General features: G+C 36.5%; 1 protein-coding gene across 5 annotated transcripts in view; it reads right to left on the bottom strand.

The window, feature by feature from the left end:
- Positions 1–16,238, bottom strand: part of Nek10 (NIMA related kinase 10) — a 237,548-nt gene that overhangs the window by 3,131 nt on the left and 218,179 nt on the right. For all 5 annotated transcript variants that reach the window (XM_010638285.3, XM_010638286.3, XM_010638287.3 and 2 more), the window contains 4 exons: positions 14,447–14,557; positions 5,315–5,423; positions 3,233–3,285; positions 3,095–3,150 (listed from right to left, as the gene is read on the bottom strand). In XM_010638285.3, the coding sequence (XP_010636587.1) occupies positions 3,095–3,150; positions 3,233–3,285; positions 5,315–5,423; positions 14,447–14,557 (329 nt within the window). The remainder of the gene's footprint in view (positions 1–3,094; positions 3,151–3,232; positions 3,286–5,314; positions 5,424–14,446; positions 14,558–16,238) is intronic.

Genomic DNA, 16,238 nt, shown 5'->3' with positions numbered 1-16,238 from the left:
GCTATTAGAGATCAAAACAGGAATAGGATATATGAATTTAAAAGTTAATACTTATTTTTATTAACACATTTATTGTATATATTGATGCAAATTTTAAATGATTTATTAAAAGTAATTTGGAGACTTAAAAAAATTTGATGTCATAACCAGGTTACTTGAACTTGATTGTTCAAATCACGCCTTCATATCCTTTCTATAGTTCCAAATATAACCATGAATAGTCTTTACATTAGTCACTGGGCATCTTACCTGATTTTCCTAAGAAAACTTGCAATATCTTTAAATAAAAATCTTTTATAATGATAAAATTTATATCTTTAAATGATATTTTTAAATTTACTGATAGTGGAACTAAAAAGCATAACTATAAATTCTAGAAAAAGATAATCTTATAATGATAATATTTATAATAAATATCTTTAAAATGATATTTTTTAAACATAGTGGAACTAAAAAGCATAACTATAAATTCTAGAAAAAGATAATCTTTTAAAATAAGTGGATACAAACTTTAAACTTACCTAGCTTTTGTATTTAATTTTAATTTTATTTTATTAATTTGTTTTTACAGTACTAAGAATTGAATTCAGGTCCTTCACACTGAGCTACATCCCCAAGTCCTTTTTTCTTTAATTTTTTTTTTTAATTTAGAGAGAGGATCTTGCTAAGTTGCTGAGTTGCTTGGCCTGGACTTGATTTTGTAATTCTCCCGTCTCAGCCCCTCAAAGGGCTCAGATTGTAGTGTGCTACCATACCCAGCTCCTAGGGTTTGTTTTTTTTTTCAATTTATATTTAGTTGATTTCTTGAACAATTATGAAGATATCCACAGCTGTTAATCCTGAGTCTTTGAAGAAATGTACATAAAATGACAATAGTCACCTTTGCCCCACTACAAGCCAAGAACACTTGAAGTAAAATGCTGAGGGTCAAGAACCAAGACATTATACTATCTGCATAAGGGTAGATACACTCAATTCTCATGTAAAAAGTGAAAACTCAAAAATCTCTCCAGGCATAATGGGAGTAGAGTGGTTTTGGAGATGATAATTTCTATTAACAGTATATCCTTGGATGATAAGAACTACTCATGATTTCTCTGCAGTTACAAGTCACAACAGAACTAAATTTACAAAGATTGTATTTTGGAAATATATTAAGGAAAAAGAGCAAGTAGTTAAATAATCTCATGTGTGATTCATAAGAAAAACCATTGAAATGAGAGAAGCAAAAAACTGGAACTAAACTAAACTCAAAAAAGAATCTAATTTCTATTTAATAACCTTAACTAGGTGTCTCTAAACCCTTCTTGTCTTACCATGGCTACTTGCTTTCTTTAAGGAAGACTTCTGAAATAACCTAAATAGTGGACACAGAAAAGCTTTAATAATTGGGTCTGAATGCAGTTTATTTTTTAATGCAATAAATAAATAAAAATAAAAGCTACTTTGGAGAACATACCCCAAAGGACTGTGCCCCCAAAGACAACCTTGAGCCATACAGGATGTCTGTGTGTGTGTGTGAATGTGAATATGATGGAGCTATGAATGCTCCATGGGAAAGCCAAGAGACAACTCATACAATAAACACTGTCACTACCCAGACACCCTCACCCACACCACTGCAAAATATATACTGGCTGGAGTCCCTTCTGCCAGTAGCTGATTTCTTCTTCTGAGGATTTCTCTCGCCTCTAAAGCTTTCTCTTTCCTTTACAAAAGGCCAGAAATAACAGAGAATTAACACTTCCTAGGGAAGGCCTCAAACAATGACTGATGGAAATTGGAGGATAATAGCCTCTGCTCTCTAACTCTTGGAGTGGGATAACTCTGAGGCATCTACCTGTCCCATACCGGCTCTCAGACTTTCCCCAGTGGGACCATGCTGTAGTGGGATCAATGTCCACAATGGAAATTTTCTTGATAATGAAATCTTTATTGAATAATCACTTCACTCCCCTACCAGGGTCTCCTTGAATCACTTCTCAAACTCCTGCACTCAAATTGTGCTAACTCTGTGACACACAGTAAAACTGTAAGAATCAGTAACTGGGCTTAACCTGAGAAAAAACGAGTATATTTTTAAGAGCGCCAACAGTTATTTTGGAAGATCGTATGTAGCCCCAGTAAATCAAAGTTCCTTGCTTCGGGCAAGCAAATGTCAGTACATATCAACAAAGTCTCTTATCAATATTTTAAATTCACATGTCATCATTCTTTGGATAGCTGCATTTTCCCCAGCATTCTATGCAAACTGGGTAGATTTCAGTGATGAAAATGAATTTTTAGCTTTTCTAGAATGGGACAAATACTTGATTTAAAAAGCCAACCTAAAAACATTTTTTTTCATTTAATTGTATTCAGTATTTTCTGGAATGAATTATTACTGTGATCACTTTTTGTTTCAAAAGGGAATATAGCAGCTGTTCCGTGCAAAAGACAGGCAACACGCAGCATGATCAGAAAGTACGGTGAACATTAAACCTATTTTTAAATTATCATACTAGAAGAGACACTGCCATTAATCCTCTTAAAATTCTTCCCCTCACTTCAGACACATCCTATTTTCTGAGCAGTTTTGGAAGTCCTTTTATGGAGAATGTCTATAGTTGTGTGGTTGTGGCTGCCACAATGTCCTGTACTGATTCAAAACATTTACCTTTTATGGTCACTTTGACTTTGGGGAGAAGCCTAAAGTTGCACAGTGCCCGATCCATTTTTATTGAACTTGAAAGAAACCGCATTACAGATTTTGAATCAACTCAAGACATCAAGACAGCCATGAAAAAATTTGAAAGAGGACTTCCAGAACACTTCATAAAGTGGCAAGATGATGTGTGTCCAAAACAAGGGGGATTAATCAGCACAATGCATCTTTTACTGTAATAACCTTTTAAAATTATTTTAAACGTTTTGATCATACTGCTTATATTCTACCCAACTTAAATCTAGTGTAAGCAAAATTCTTTTATAAAAATGTTCAAAATGAAAGTTTAAAAAGAAAGAAAATTCCTCGAATTGAAGAGAGAAAAATCAAATCTATTATCTCAAGATCTCCAGTCATCTTTCACATTTGTAAGCCAACTTTAGATCTCACCTGGTAGATGTAAAATTGTAATAGCCACTTTCTTCAAGGACTTCTTCAATCACAGTCTAAAATTGTAAAACCAATCAGCTTAGTAGTGAAATAAAAGCAAAAAAATAAAATCACTCAGAAAAACTGCAAAAATCTTACCTGCATCTGTTCATATGTTATTCCCTCCTCCAAATCAAAGCTGGTCGGTAGACCTGAAAGAGGTGAATTATTTAAAGTTTGACTTTTGGTTTCTATTTTCTTAGTTATACTTTATTGGCAATTATGACTTCAACTGTAGAAAAAGGAGGTCAATTTCTTAATGATACAGACGAGACTTAACTTCCAGAGTGTCTTGTTTTTGAATAGTCAAATTCTTTGTTTCTCTTTAATAATTGGTCACTTTAGGTTTGGCCATAAAATCAACATGAAGATTTAAGAGCGCTGCTGCCAGTATTGATTTTAAATTAGAGCTGTGCATGTGCGTGTGTGTTAAGGGCAAGTAAGGAGTGATTCCAAACACAAATAACCTAATGGGTGAGTTTTTTGACTGAGAAATTCTCATTAGCTCACAAGGCAAAGAGAGTAAAAATATCTTGGAAAGAGGGAAGGCAAAAAAGGGAAGGCAAAAAAAAAAAAAATAGAGCAATAGATAGCAAAGATCTGAGCCTTGCATGTAACTGCTTTGGAAAAAAATACATTTAAAGCCAGAGACTTATTTTTGATGGTTGGTCTGAATGTGATATAGTTGATCTGAATGTAATACAGCAGCACTTTACCTATTCCAAAGTAACGTGGACTAGTTTCCACTTGAATCGATCAACATTGACTTAATATAGAGGCCCAGAGTTCTTCCACCCCTTTAGAGAAAATCAAGAGAATGAGGTGCAGATTTAAAGCCTAGTTTAAAGGTATTTCCCCCACAGAGCTGGCAGGTTCTGTCTTTGCTTTTGCCAAGCCTGCAGTGACAAGAGCCGGCTCTGCTCAGCTCTGGGGCGGGGAATCCAGCTGTTCTGGGAGGCAGCAGGCTTTTGGGACTCCTGTTCATCTCATTTGCTAGCACGAGAAGGCCGGCATATGGATGGACTTACCTGTCCTGGGAGAGGCTTTGGATTAAGATGTGCTACATCATTTACCTACTCCCCAGGAGGGATGTAATCATTATGTACTGCAAACATGTACAATAAAAGTAATTTTTAATAAAAAAGCAAATGACTTCAGACAACATTTTATCTTGATTTTATGAATTTTTTCAAGGTCCGTTTTAATTAAAATTCTGTCATGGGGATTAGCTTTATCTTAGGAGTGCAAGACTCGGGAACAGTTTGATAATCAATACATAGACTAATTTGTTTAGACAACATTTACAAAAATTAGCAATTTTCTAAGCTGAAAAGATGTCTTCATTTAACTTTAAAAGTTTCATCTCTGTCCATTCCACTGAGTGAAGTAACTGTAGTTTATGAGGATTCAACAACTATTTAGGAATTCTGAAACCTTAGGGCAACTGGAACACTTCTTAGAGTTCAAATACAAGAACAGTGCAATTATGCTGAGCTTGTACCAGGAGCCAGGCATTTTTTTATGTTCACTTGCTACGCCTTATAATTCTGCAGTGTGAGCATTATTATTTTTAATTTTATTCATTATTCATTTTTGTATTATCATATTTATCCCATTTTACAAGAAAGGGAGTGAAGTTCAGAGAGGTTCAATAATTTGTCCAAGATCGGCCACTACATGGCTGAACTGAGATTTGAATCTAGGCCTGTAAGTTTCCAGAATCGGTGCCTTCAGTTCCTATGCTATAATGCCTTGCCGAGTGGAATTTATGATTAAAAGATTATAAAATTAAATATGTCTGCTGTGAATTCCTCAGGTAAATTACATGTTTTCTCTATTTTGAATATTTAAATTTTCCATTTCTAATCTCCCTAGATGCTTTTTGGCATTTGATTTTCCATTATCAGGCAAGCAAAAAGAAATAAAAGGAAATACAATTCACCAGCATAAAGTTTGCTATTTGTTTATGATATTAATAAATGATCAAAGAAGCTGACATGTGTAAGATAAATCTCAGGGAATTTCTATATCCTTTCTATATATCCCTTTTGTCTATTGCCACAGATAACAAAAACAAGCTCTATTTTTTTTCGTCAGTAGGAGATGATATGTTAGGAATAGCTGTTGATCCAAACAGTATTTTTTTGAGAAAGCTACATTACCCATATGTGTGACTATTACCTGGTGGGTCATTTGGGGACAGGCTGTTTTCACCTGATGAATGATGTAATAAATGATAATCTGCTGTAAAAAAGTTCGGTTCAATTGGTTCTGGAGATCCCTGAGATAACTGAAATAAAAGAAAAGCAAAATCACATCTTATTTTGTATTCAGAAGTAAATGACAGGAGATTTAAGTGTGGGGTTTTCTATTTTCCTATGTCTCTGCACAGAAAATGTAGTGTTCTTGGATTTTCAAATCTTATAAATAGATAAACATCTTCCTTCTGAAAGAACTTACAAATTGGAAGCAGGAAAATTACAATGAAAGTAAGGTAGACAATTCTCTGGCCACATTAAAAAAAAATACATTTTATAGATTTGTGAGAGAAAAATAAAAACAGATAGAAAAATAATGGCATGAGTCCTGGGACATCAAGATATTACTTTCAATCAGAAGAAGGAATAAAGTCTATTATTCAACAAAATAATATGTTTAGTCCAAATCACAACCCTTTTCCAAGTGCTTTCTCTATAACAATGGCTTCTCGTTTGACCAAAACTAATCAGTTTTTAAATATATTTTTCTAAATTACTATTAATTACTTTTAATCTCCAAACATTAGTTCTTGATATGCTGAAGAAAAGAATAATTCAACCAAGGACAGAATTTATTAAAGTTCAAATTGCTTAATGCTCCTCTACAAAGCTGAATTTTTAAAAGGAGATTTTAGGCTATAAATGTTTTTCAACCCCTTTCACTTTTAATTCCAACTAACATTTGGGCTGGCAAAATTTTAATGCTTGAATTAATATAACATACTTCTAAAATGTCAAATATTAATGAGGCACAAACAAATGACATAATTTGGACTGTATAATAGAAGTTACTTTGGACTCACATACCCTGTTTATGGGTTAAATTGTATTACTGTTCAATCACTTGAGAAAACTGGCACCGTGTACTACAATGAAACAACATATGCCTACCTCTGACCCATCAGTCTCACTCCTAATGATTGGTATGGGAGAAATGAGTACATAAAGCCATCAAGTGATGCAAGTAAGAATACTCCTAATGCCTTATTCATAGCTAAAAATTGAAAATCTCAAATGTCAATGGACAGAACAGACACATCATGAAGGGATAATAAACGGAATTCTCCAGATAAAAAAGAAATTACTAATATTCACAATATAAACGTATCTTAAGCAAAAAAGCCAGGAACAAAAGAAGACATAGTATGCAATTTTTTTTTCTTTTTTGCAATACTGAGGATTGAACCCAGAGCCTCTGCACTGAGCTACATCCCTAGGCCCTGTACATTTTCACAAGCAGCCAAAAGTAACTAATGCTAACAGAACTTGAGGCAGAAAATGTGTCTTGACCAGGAGACATATTCCAGCTAGCAGATCACATTGACTGTAAGGTTTTTACTGTATCTTCTGATGCCGAAAAATAATTTCTGGGTCTTACTTTTCAAGTGACTTTAGATGATAATATTTTCCATATGGTTTAGCATAGGAGTAATCTGGCTGGTTTGAAATGCTCATGCTAATTTTAGAAAGCTTATTCAATTGAATTGTTAAGTATACTTTGGAATCCTAAAAATTTCTCAGCCTGGAAAATGTTTAAATCTCAAAGTAAAGTATGTGAATTGTACTTTGGAGAGGTCAAGACTGTCCTCAAGATGAGAAGGACAAGTCCTTGTCATTGATTTTAAACCTTGAAGAGAGGGCTGGGAATTTAGCTCAGTAGTTCTGCTGCCTGCCTTGCAAGTGCAAGGACCCAAGTTTGATCCCTGGTACCCCCTCAAAAAGAAAACTTGAATAGAGAGGTTTTTGAGGTTTCCATTTTGTCACATTAGCAATCTCCTTCAGCTTAAGAATGTCAAATCTTCAGAGATGGGCTAGGGATGAAGGAAAGGACTACAATTCCCTAGTCTTCCATTTAAACCTAGAAATATTTATTTATATTCTATGGACTTTTCTGAACATCTTCTTGCAACTTAGCATCTAAATATAAATATTCTTTCAGTGAACATTTTTTGTACCTTACTATGTGCTGGACAGTATGTCTTATAGTCTGAGGAGGATGCAGAAAGGATCTTTGTTTTTTCCATACTGGGATTTGAACCTACGGCACTCATAGTGATCTATATCCCTCCTTCCTCCCCCTGCTTTTTAAAACTTGTATTTATTTTGAAACAAGGTCTCTCTCTGTGGCTAAATTGTCTGGCTGGGTTTGATCTTGTGATCCTCCTGTCTTTGCCTCCCAGAGTGCTGGATTACAGCTGTGCATCACATATTTCTTAGATACTTGCAATATGACCAGGAAAATAGGTTAGTGTATGTAAAACAACAGTTGTGATGCAATAGCCCATAAAATGAGAAAAGAGGTGCTGGGTGTGGTGGCACACGCCTGTAATCCCAGCACTAAGGAGGCCGAGACAGGAGGATCGCTGTGAGTTCGAGACCAGCCTGGGCTACATAGTGAGTGCCAGGTCAGTCTCAACTACATAGTGAGACTCTGTCTCAAAAAGCAAAAAAAAAATAAACAAACAAACAAAAAGAGAGAGAGAAATGAGGTGATGAGTTCTAAACTTCCAAAAACCAGACCTTCCTGAAGGCTAGCATGGCTTTCTGAGGCTCTGAGGAAGGAATGGGGGAGATACCTTGAAGGATGGATTTAGGTGGATGAAAAGAAATGAAGTGGACATTACAGGTGAGGGAAAGTGGCTAACTCTGGTTAAAATTGGTTAAATTTCAGGCATTGTATGTTAATGACAAAATGATTAAAGAAATATGACATGAGTTCATACTATGGTGTTGATCTAGAATAGAGAGAAAGCAAGTTCTACTCATTAATTCATGAATTTTGAAAATCAACCGTTCTATGCCAAGTACACATTCAAACAATGAACAAACTCAATTATCATCCAAAGTTGTAGTCTCAGAGCTTTTCTCCTCAGAGCTCTAAAATGTCCACTCACACACATGTAAAATGGCAACTGTGCTGAATGTTTAAAGGGTGGCTCTGTGGTTCTAGGAAAGACAGACAGATTTGACTAAGCCAGGCAAGGCTTTGGCAGGAAATTGACACTTATGCCAAGAAATGAAGTAATGAGTAAGAATAACTGAAGAGTAGTCTATGAAGAACAATATAATAGAAGGAATCTTTAGATTTTCCTTGTCCTCTTTGACTGACCTGCACCATTATAAGACATAACATATTGTCTGATTTCTCATCTTTTCTAACTTACAGCTCCTTTTATTAGCTTTTTATGGGGCACTTTGTTAACAGAAATGTCCAATATTTATACACTCTGTTTTCTCATACACACACATTCTGTCACCAGCCCCACCACATTCTCTAAGCCCCTACTTCATTTTTTTTTTTTTTGCACCGGGGATTGAATTCCGGTCTTGTGCTTGCGAACCACTGAGCTAAATCCCTGGCCCTCTAAGCCCCTACTTCTACCCACTGCTGTTGGGGTGTTTACATTTCCACCAAGAACTGTATCCCTACCAGAGATCCCAGAACTAAAAGAAGGCTGGAAAACTACCAATCTACACTAATTACAACCATCAGCTTCTCCTCCCTGGACCCAAATCTGAATTTGGCACTGACAGTGGTTAAAGGCAAAGAGGAAAGACAGCCTAACTCCATTATGCAGGACAGTCCTGCTATAGGAGCTTCTCTACTTGGTCAATTTAAGTCAGTGCTGCACCCTGGTAATTTATGATGCCTCTACAGGGCCCTGGCAAGGACTAGGCAAATACGATGTATGATTATTATATGCATAAAGAGCTATTAATTAAAGTCCAAGGAGCTGAGCATTCTACTTGTCTCAAAAAAGAGCTAAAAACGTGGAGCCAGGAATTAAAGTGCCAGCTATTAAATAATGTAAATTTAGCCAGCTGATCTGCATTGCAATGGAGACTAGAAACCAAAGAGAAGTGTCAAGAAGGCCCCTGCCTATAGGAAGAACTTCTGGGTTATCTAGCCCACACACCAGGAAAATATCACTGGGTTCTTTCTAGGCCTTGTTGTTCACAGTGTGCACACAGAATGACAATGTTGGCAGTACTGGGGAGGTAGGTAGTCATGCAGAACTGTGGGCCAAGTATGCTACTGTATATAGATAAATATTTCGGCTGACCTAGACAGTCTGTTTCCAATAAAAGTTCCAAGAGTTTTTGTCTCAAAATCTCCATATGTTCCCAGTGGACAGACGCTGTACATATTCTATATAACTCTGCTACCCATTGTGTGTCCCTGGTTCTGCAGCAGCTATTGGCTAGAAGCTGGCTAGAAGAACACAATCTCCACCCTTCCACAGAACTACTAATTCAGAACCACACATTATCAAGATTCTCCATCATTGATATATACAACAAAGTATGAGAAAGTTTGACCATCCTGGGCCACCAGTTTTCAACCTCAATAGCACAGTGGCGTTACCTGGGAGTGCTTGGAAAACAAAACAAAACATAACACTGGATCCAACCCCTGGAGAGTCACCCACCGTGGATTGCCTAATGTGGTGTGTGACCTGAGTGTCAGTATATTTAAAAGTTATAGATGATTCGAATAAGCAGAGAAATCCAACAACTCCCAGGAATGGCTGAATGCTTAACTAGCCAACTGTTTCTCACCTGAGTCTAGATTCCTTTGGTTGTTTTAATCCTTGAAACAAATAATGTTCACCATTTATAAAGTAATGATTCTCAGCCCTGACTATCCTGCTAAAAACACTAGGGGCCAGTGCCCCAATGAGCTCATACAGTATCTTCATACTAATGAGAAAAGTCATCTGTGACCCCAGAAGGATGCAGCCCTCCCTAGTCAGTCTTTCATGCACGTGCTCTTGGATAGGACACAACCTGTCCCATTCTAATTCTCTCCTTGTCAGAAGAGCTGTCTTCAAAATGCTGACATGGGAGGAGCCTGGCGTCAATATGAAAATCAAAGAACATCAACAAAGAGGACTCATATCAGAAAATTTAAAAGTTTACCAAAGTAGAGAGAACAACACAATGAACTCTGTGTGCCCATCACTCAGCTTAAACATGGCAAATTTTGCCTCATTTACATTTCCTTTCTTCCCTACACTCAGGAATTGGAAAACAAATCTTGTACAACATATCATGATATCTATGACATTTCAGCATGGCTCTTAAAAATATGGGTTTCAATTTTTTAAAAAGAACCACAAATACAATTATCCCATCTAAGAGAAATTATTTATTCCTTTGTAAAACAATGTAAATGTTTAAATGTTCCTGTTTGCCTCAAACTATGTATTTAATGTTTTTTTAGTTTAAGTCAGAAAGAACTCAATACACTGAAAGTTGTTGATATCTTTCCTCAACTAGTATAATCATTTGATAAAGACAATCGATCACTTCCAAAATCTCAGTGTGAATTTTGCTAATTATCCCCAGGGTGTCATTAGATATTTTTTCTTGTTTCCTGTATTCTCCACAAGTAGTACACTAGATCCAGAATTGGCAAATTATTTTCTGCAAAGTGTTAGATAATATTTTCAATGTGTAAGCTATATGCTTTCTGTTTCAGCTACTCAAATATTCCATAGGCAGTATGTGTAAGTAGCTTTGACAGTAGGTAATTGAACACATGTGCTTGTGTAAATAAAATTTTTTTTATAAAACTAGGCAACAGGGCAGACTGCCCTGACTTGATGATTTTGCATTTATAGGCTTGATCAGATGCAGATGTAAGCGTTCAACAAAAATTTGACATAGACAATATTATGTTCTTCTATCGTGTGGCATATTTCTGGTTGTCCTTGTTTTTGTAATGTTAGCAGCTATTGGGGATCATATCTAGATCTGTTATTTCATTAGGGGCTCCAAAACTGTGATGATACTCTTCATTTCTTTGGCAGTTACTAGCTGAAGTACTTCTATAATAAGAAACTTTTCTTCATCACCAATTTAGTTAAGCCCAAGAGAGAACCAATAAGGAAAGGCAGAATAAATAATTATTTCCTTTTGTAAACAATTTTGACAATGGTGAATGGGTGACTTAGCATTCTCCAAGGGTAACCAATGTGAGATATTTTTTTCATTAGTATCATTATAAACTCTTAGATTTGAAAATTATTTAATGCTTCCAGTCCATTGTGGTTATTATTTTTATTGATGTTCCAGTTATCCCATAGATAGCCAGTGGGAGCTTCCTCAGGTTGGCTTCTGAGTCCTTTTAATACCCGCTTGGCTCCTTGAAAGCACTCATTTGCTCTTATCTGCTGTGTCAAGACATTCCAGTCCCATTTGTATACTTTCTACTTTAAGCCAGAGACATCTCCAGGGATCTACAAGTAGTGGAGCTCCTTGCTGCCTGAATAGTTTCTGGACTATTCTCGCGCATTTATGAGAAACTGCATTTTTTGAAGCAGTGTGTGTTTTTTGGAATTTGAATTAATCTCTGTCTTATTTCTTTTTCTTTTTCCCATATCAAAATTTCTAGTTTCCAAAGATGCATAGGTAATTATTCAGTGGCTTTATCGCCCCTAAGATTCTAGCCAAGATTGAGAAGACTGGGCTGACGAACCCCTTAGGAGAATTATAAAGAATTTAATTTCATAAAAACGAACTCCACTTTTTGACTCCTCTATATACCCTGTTGGGTCTTAGTTGTTTTATAATTAGGCACAATCATCCCATAATAATGCCTCCAACCTTGAGGAATGGGGTCCCTGGATCTCAGGGGGATAAAAAGGTGAAAATCAAGCACGTTTTATGTGCTATCGCCACATTGTGATTCCATAGCCCTGTATGGGGGACTTCGTCAGTCGAAGGCTAACTGGCCACTCTTCTCTATGCAGAGGGTGAAAATCCACTTCTGGACAAAAACTATTGCAGGAAAAAGATTATACCAGAAAGGAGGAAAAACAGAGGTCACAATCTTCTTTAGGTTTATATATTCTTTCTATATCCATACAGAAATATATTTATACACTGTATCAATATATATTTTAATACACTGTATCAATATATATTTTAATAAATTGAATAAATATAGACTATCTTATACAGAATATATAAGCATAGAATATATCCTACGTGCAGTAATTATACACGAAGCCTTACCACATGCCAGACACAGTGCTATACCCTGAGGAATCAAAGATGAATGAGACACAGCCTTCAGGGGAAACAGTAACATAAGGTAAATAAAAAGCTATTTAAAACATAATGATATAAGTGAAAAAGTAATTCAAATAACGAAATTAATTCTGGAAAGGGAAAATGATGGGAGGCTTTTATATAGGAGCTGACTTCTCCGTTTAGAGGTGAAGTTAGACGGAAGGTTTACTAGGCACCCAGAAGGCGAGGCTGCCCTCCCGATCGCGGGGGTGTACACCGGGGACGTCATGGGAGCTGGCTCTGGCCTGGGGCAGCTTGCAGGAGAATGAGATTGGGTCTCAGCTGGTCATGAGCTGAGCCCTAGCTGAAGCTGAGTGTTCCCAGCGCCCACTGACTGCCAGAAACTTGTGAGATCAGAGAAGGAGAGGAGGCAATCTTTACTGGAGAACTGAATCTGTCTCTTCACCAAGCTGAAAATAAGGATGAGTCTGTTCCCTGTGGTTCCCTCAGCGGAGCTGCGAAAATACCTCTACTGCCCCATCGCTCCTCGCTTCTCTTCCCCACACCGGGAGTACTTAAGTAGGAACTCCAGTAAGAGATTCTCCCGTGATAGAAGGAAAGACGACGAGAGGTGGGCAGACAGGGTGCAATGTGAAATCTCTCTGCCATCAAGGGAGTAAAGAAAGTGCAGAAGAGACACAAAGCCAAAAACCTGCACAATAAAAAAGGAAATGATTTGCTCTAAGAACACGCACTGGTGGAAAATCACTGAGTGAAGGAGTTAAGGCCGCCCTTGTGCGTCGGAAAGTTTTAGTAGACACTTTCAAGTCATAAAACTAGGATATCTGATAAAATACATTTGTGTACAAACTGGATTATTCTGAATACCACTTTAATAAGAATATAAAAACCAAGCAACTTGTAATCTTTTCATGGGAGATTTGAGCTTCTGTCTTTTTAAAAGATATCTATTGGTATTCAGGATACAGTATGTAAATATCATAAAATAAATATCTGAGTTCCCTTCCCCTTCTGCCTCAATCTCCTCTAGCTGTTTCTTGGTCTTATTTGGCAACACAATTCATGAAAGAAATCTTGCTCTCTGATCTCTGGTGGGATAGGGCTTATGCTTTGTTTACCTGCGGCTGTGCCTTCCCCGTCTATGATATTCTTTTTTCGTCTGATGTATCAGTGGTGCTCAGCACCACTGACAGGAGGCAACAAAACAAAATCATTCTATTCTCCCTTTTTATCAAAGAGCCTATCAAATTTCCAGAATAATGAGTAAGTTTATGCTTAAGGTTGGTTACATTAAAGGAAAAGAAACCTCAAAGGAAAAGTTCACAGGCAGCAAAGACTATGCCGAAGTTTAAATACAGAAGTAAGCTTTTTAAAAAATTGACCAAACCTAGGCCTAATATCTTGGGCCTTTCAGGGACTGGAGAAGGGGGGCTTATGGCTCTTTTCAGAAAAAAGAGATTTACCACAACACCAAGCTGTATTAAGAGGAGGTAATTTTTTCCTGCCTGGTTGATTTAGTAACTTAGTTTCTGTATATGTGAATAAAAATGCTTGCTAGAACCCAAAATTTAGGAGATTATAGAATGTTGAAGATGGACATACTCTTAGAATATTCATTTAAACATCACAATAAAAATAATGGTCTCTGATGATAAACAGACTTCTCAGAGTGCAAACCTTAATTTAGGGGTTAGTTGAGGACCCTTCTAACAAAATATTGGAATAGAATCCTCTAAAGCAAGCTAAAATATACACATTTTAAGCTAAACATATATAGTAATATTTAATCTTTGAAAAACATGCAATAATTCTGAAATAACTCTCTATCGGTCATCTGAAAACGATGGCCACAGAAATAAAGGTGAGAGGCAAAGACATCTCCTTGACGTGGTATTTTAAGCAGTGATAATATCCTTTAATAGAGAATAGAGCTTAAAGTAAAAAGTAAAGGAGATTATAAAATGTAATTCTTGTAAAGTGTTTTTGTCAAAGAATTCTTTTATACAGAACACCGTACCTTTTTAATTTCAGATTTCAAATTACAGGGGTTACTCTGCTGGCTGAAGAGGGATTTCTTGAATCTCTCTATAACCCTTCTTTTCAAATTGTGGTGCAAAGCTGGAGGAAGCTGCATAAAATGAGAAAACAATCATTGTAACCAAATTCTCAACATTGCATTGCTGACTAGCAGGAAGAATTTACGGAGGACCAATATAACAATATTCACTTGATGGGACTAAATAAGAAATTAAATGTTACTTTAAATTAGCATTACTGCATGCTATAGTTATTCACCTTACAGTTACATGAAATAAAATATATTACTTTGCTTTCTTTCAAAGGCCTGCTTCCATTTATCTTATCCTTGTTACACTTTTTTGTGTGTGGTACTGAGGATTGAACTCGGGACCCTGAGCTTGTGAGGTAGGAGCAGTGCCACTAAGCTAAACCCCAGGTCCTACACTTCTTGATATTAGTTTTTACATAATTACTAAATCATTTACTGATTTCACATATACTGAGGTTTGTGAAGAGCACTCTTGATGCAGAAGGGTGTGGTTTATCAGATTTCGAGGTATTAATGGCCCACCCAGAACCACATTCAACACCTACCCATGCTGTATTCCTTAAGGATTTGATACTTTGCCCCCCAAAACTCATAGCTACATTAGCTCCTAGTTAGAGGGCTGTTGGTTAATGTTTCTGAAAATTCAGCTGAAGAAATCAAATTGTAGAGACCAATTTTATTTTTATTTTTATTTCTTTTTGGTACCAGGGATCGAACTCGGGACCTTGTGCTTGTGAAGGCAGGCGGTGGAACCACTGAGCTAAATCCCTGGCCCTTGCAGATCAAATTTATATCTAAGGTCCTGGCAGTACAGGGAGATGAAGTTTGGGTGAAGGACAGTAGGAAAGAAGCAGGGTAAGAATCCTAAGGGGGTCTTAGGGTTGACATAATGTTTCATTTTGTTTATGGAGCTCTTGACAGGAGAGTTGGAACTTCGAAGACAACATATAGTAGAATGGAAAGGGAAAAGTGGTAATAGGAACTCAAGGTTTATAAACAAGAGTAATGTAAACCAGATAAAAAGAAAGAGGAATGCGGCTGAGACGATTATGATTCCACCCCTGCTCCATTTGCTAGGCTCCTTCACAGTTTTGGCCCCTGTCATGTGACTACTAGTGACCAATAAAAATGGCATTCTTCACTCCAAGATGCAATTCCTGCATCTCTGTCCTCTCCTACTACAAGGTTCTTGGAATCCACCTTTCCAGATGACATATTCGTAAGATGCAATGTGGCCACCTGGCAAGCTCAACTTTGAGAAATAAATCTCTCTTGTGTTCAGCCAACATATTTTGGGGAATGTATGTCATAGCTACAACTTCCTATGTCCTAAATAATGTAAGAAATATCTATTCACTCAGGTTTCGTGAAAGGTGATATTTAAAAGTAACCACAGATTAAAATTAGACCCTTATCTTTCGCCATGCACTAAATTAAAATCCAAATGGATTAAAGATCTAAATATTAAAACAGAAACATTAAACTTGCTGGAAAGTAAGTTAGGCAGAACTCTGGAAGACATTGGTATAGGAAAAGACTTTATGAACAAATCCTCAGTAGCACGGGAACTAGCAGAAAGAATCAACAACTGGGATCTCATCTTACTAAAAAGCTTCTGTACTTCAAAAGAAACCATTAGCAGAACTAAGAGACAATCTACAATGTGGGAAAAAATTTTTACCAGCTGTACCTCAGACAAAGGACTATTATCAAGGATATATAAAGAACTCAAAACAATCAG

Source organism: Fukomys damarensis, unplaced genomic scaffold, assembly GCF_012274545.1.
Source record: "Fukomys damarensis isolate Sample0158 unplaced genomic scaffold, DMR_v1.0_HiC HiC_scaffold_28, whole genome shotgun sequence".
Classification (NCBI taxonomy): domain Eukaryota; kingdom Metazoa; phylum Chordata; class Mammalia; order Rodentia; family Bathyergidae; genus Fukomys; species Fukomys damarensis.
This window is presented reverse-complemented; position numbering and strand designations above follow the sequence as displayed.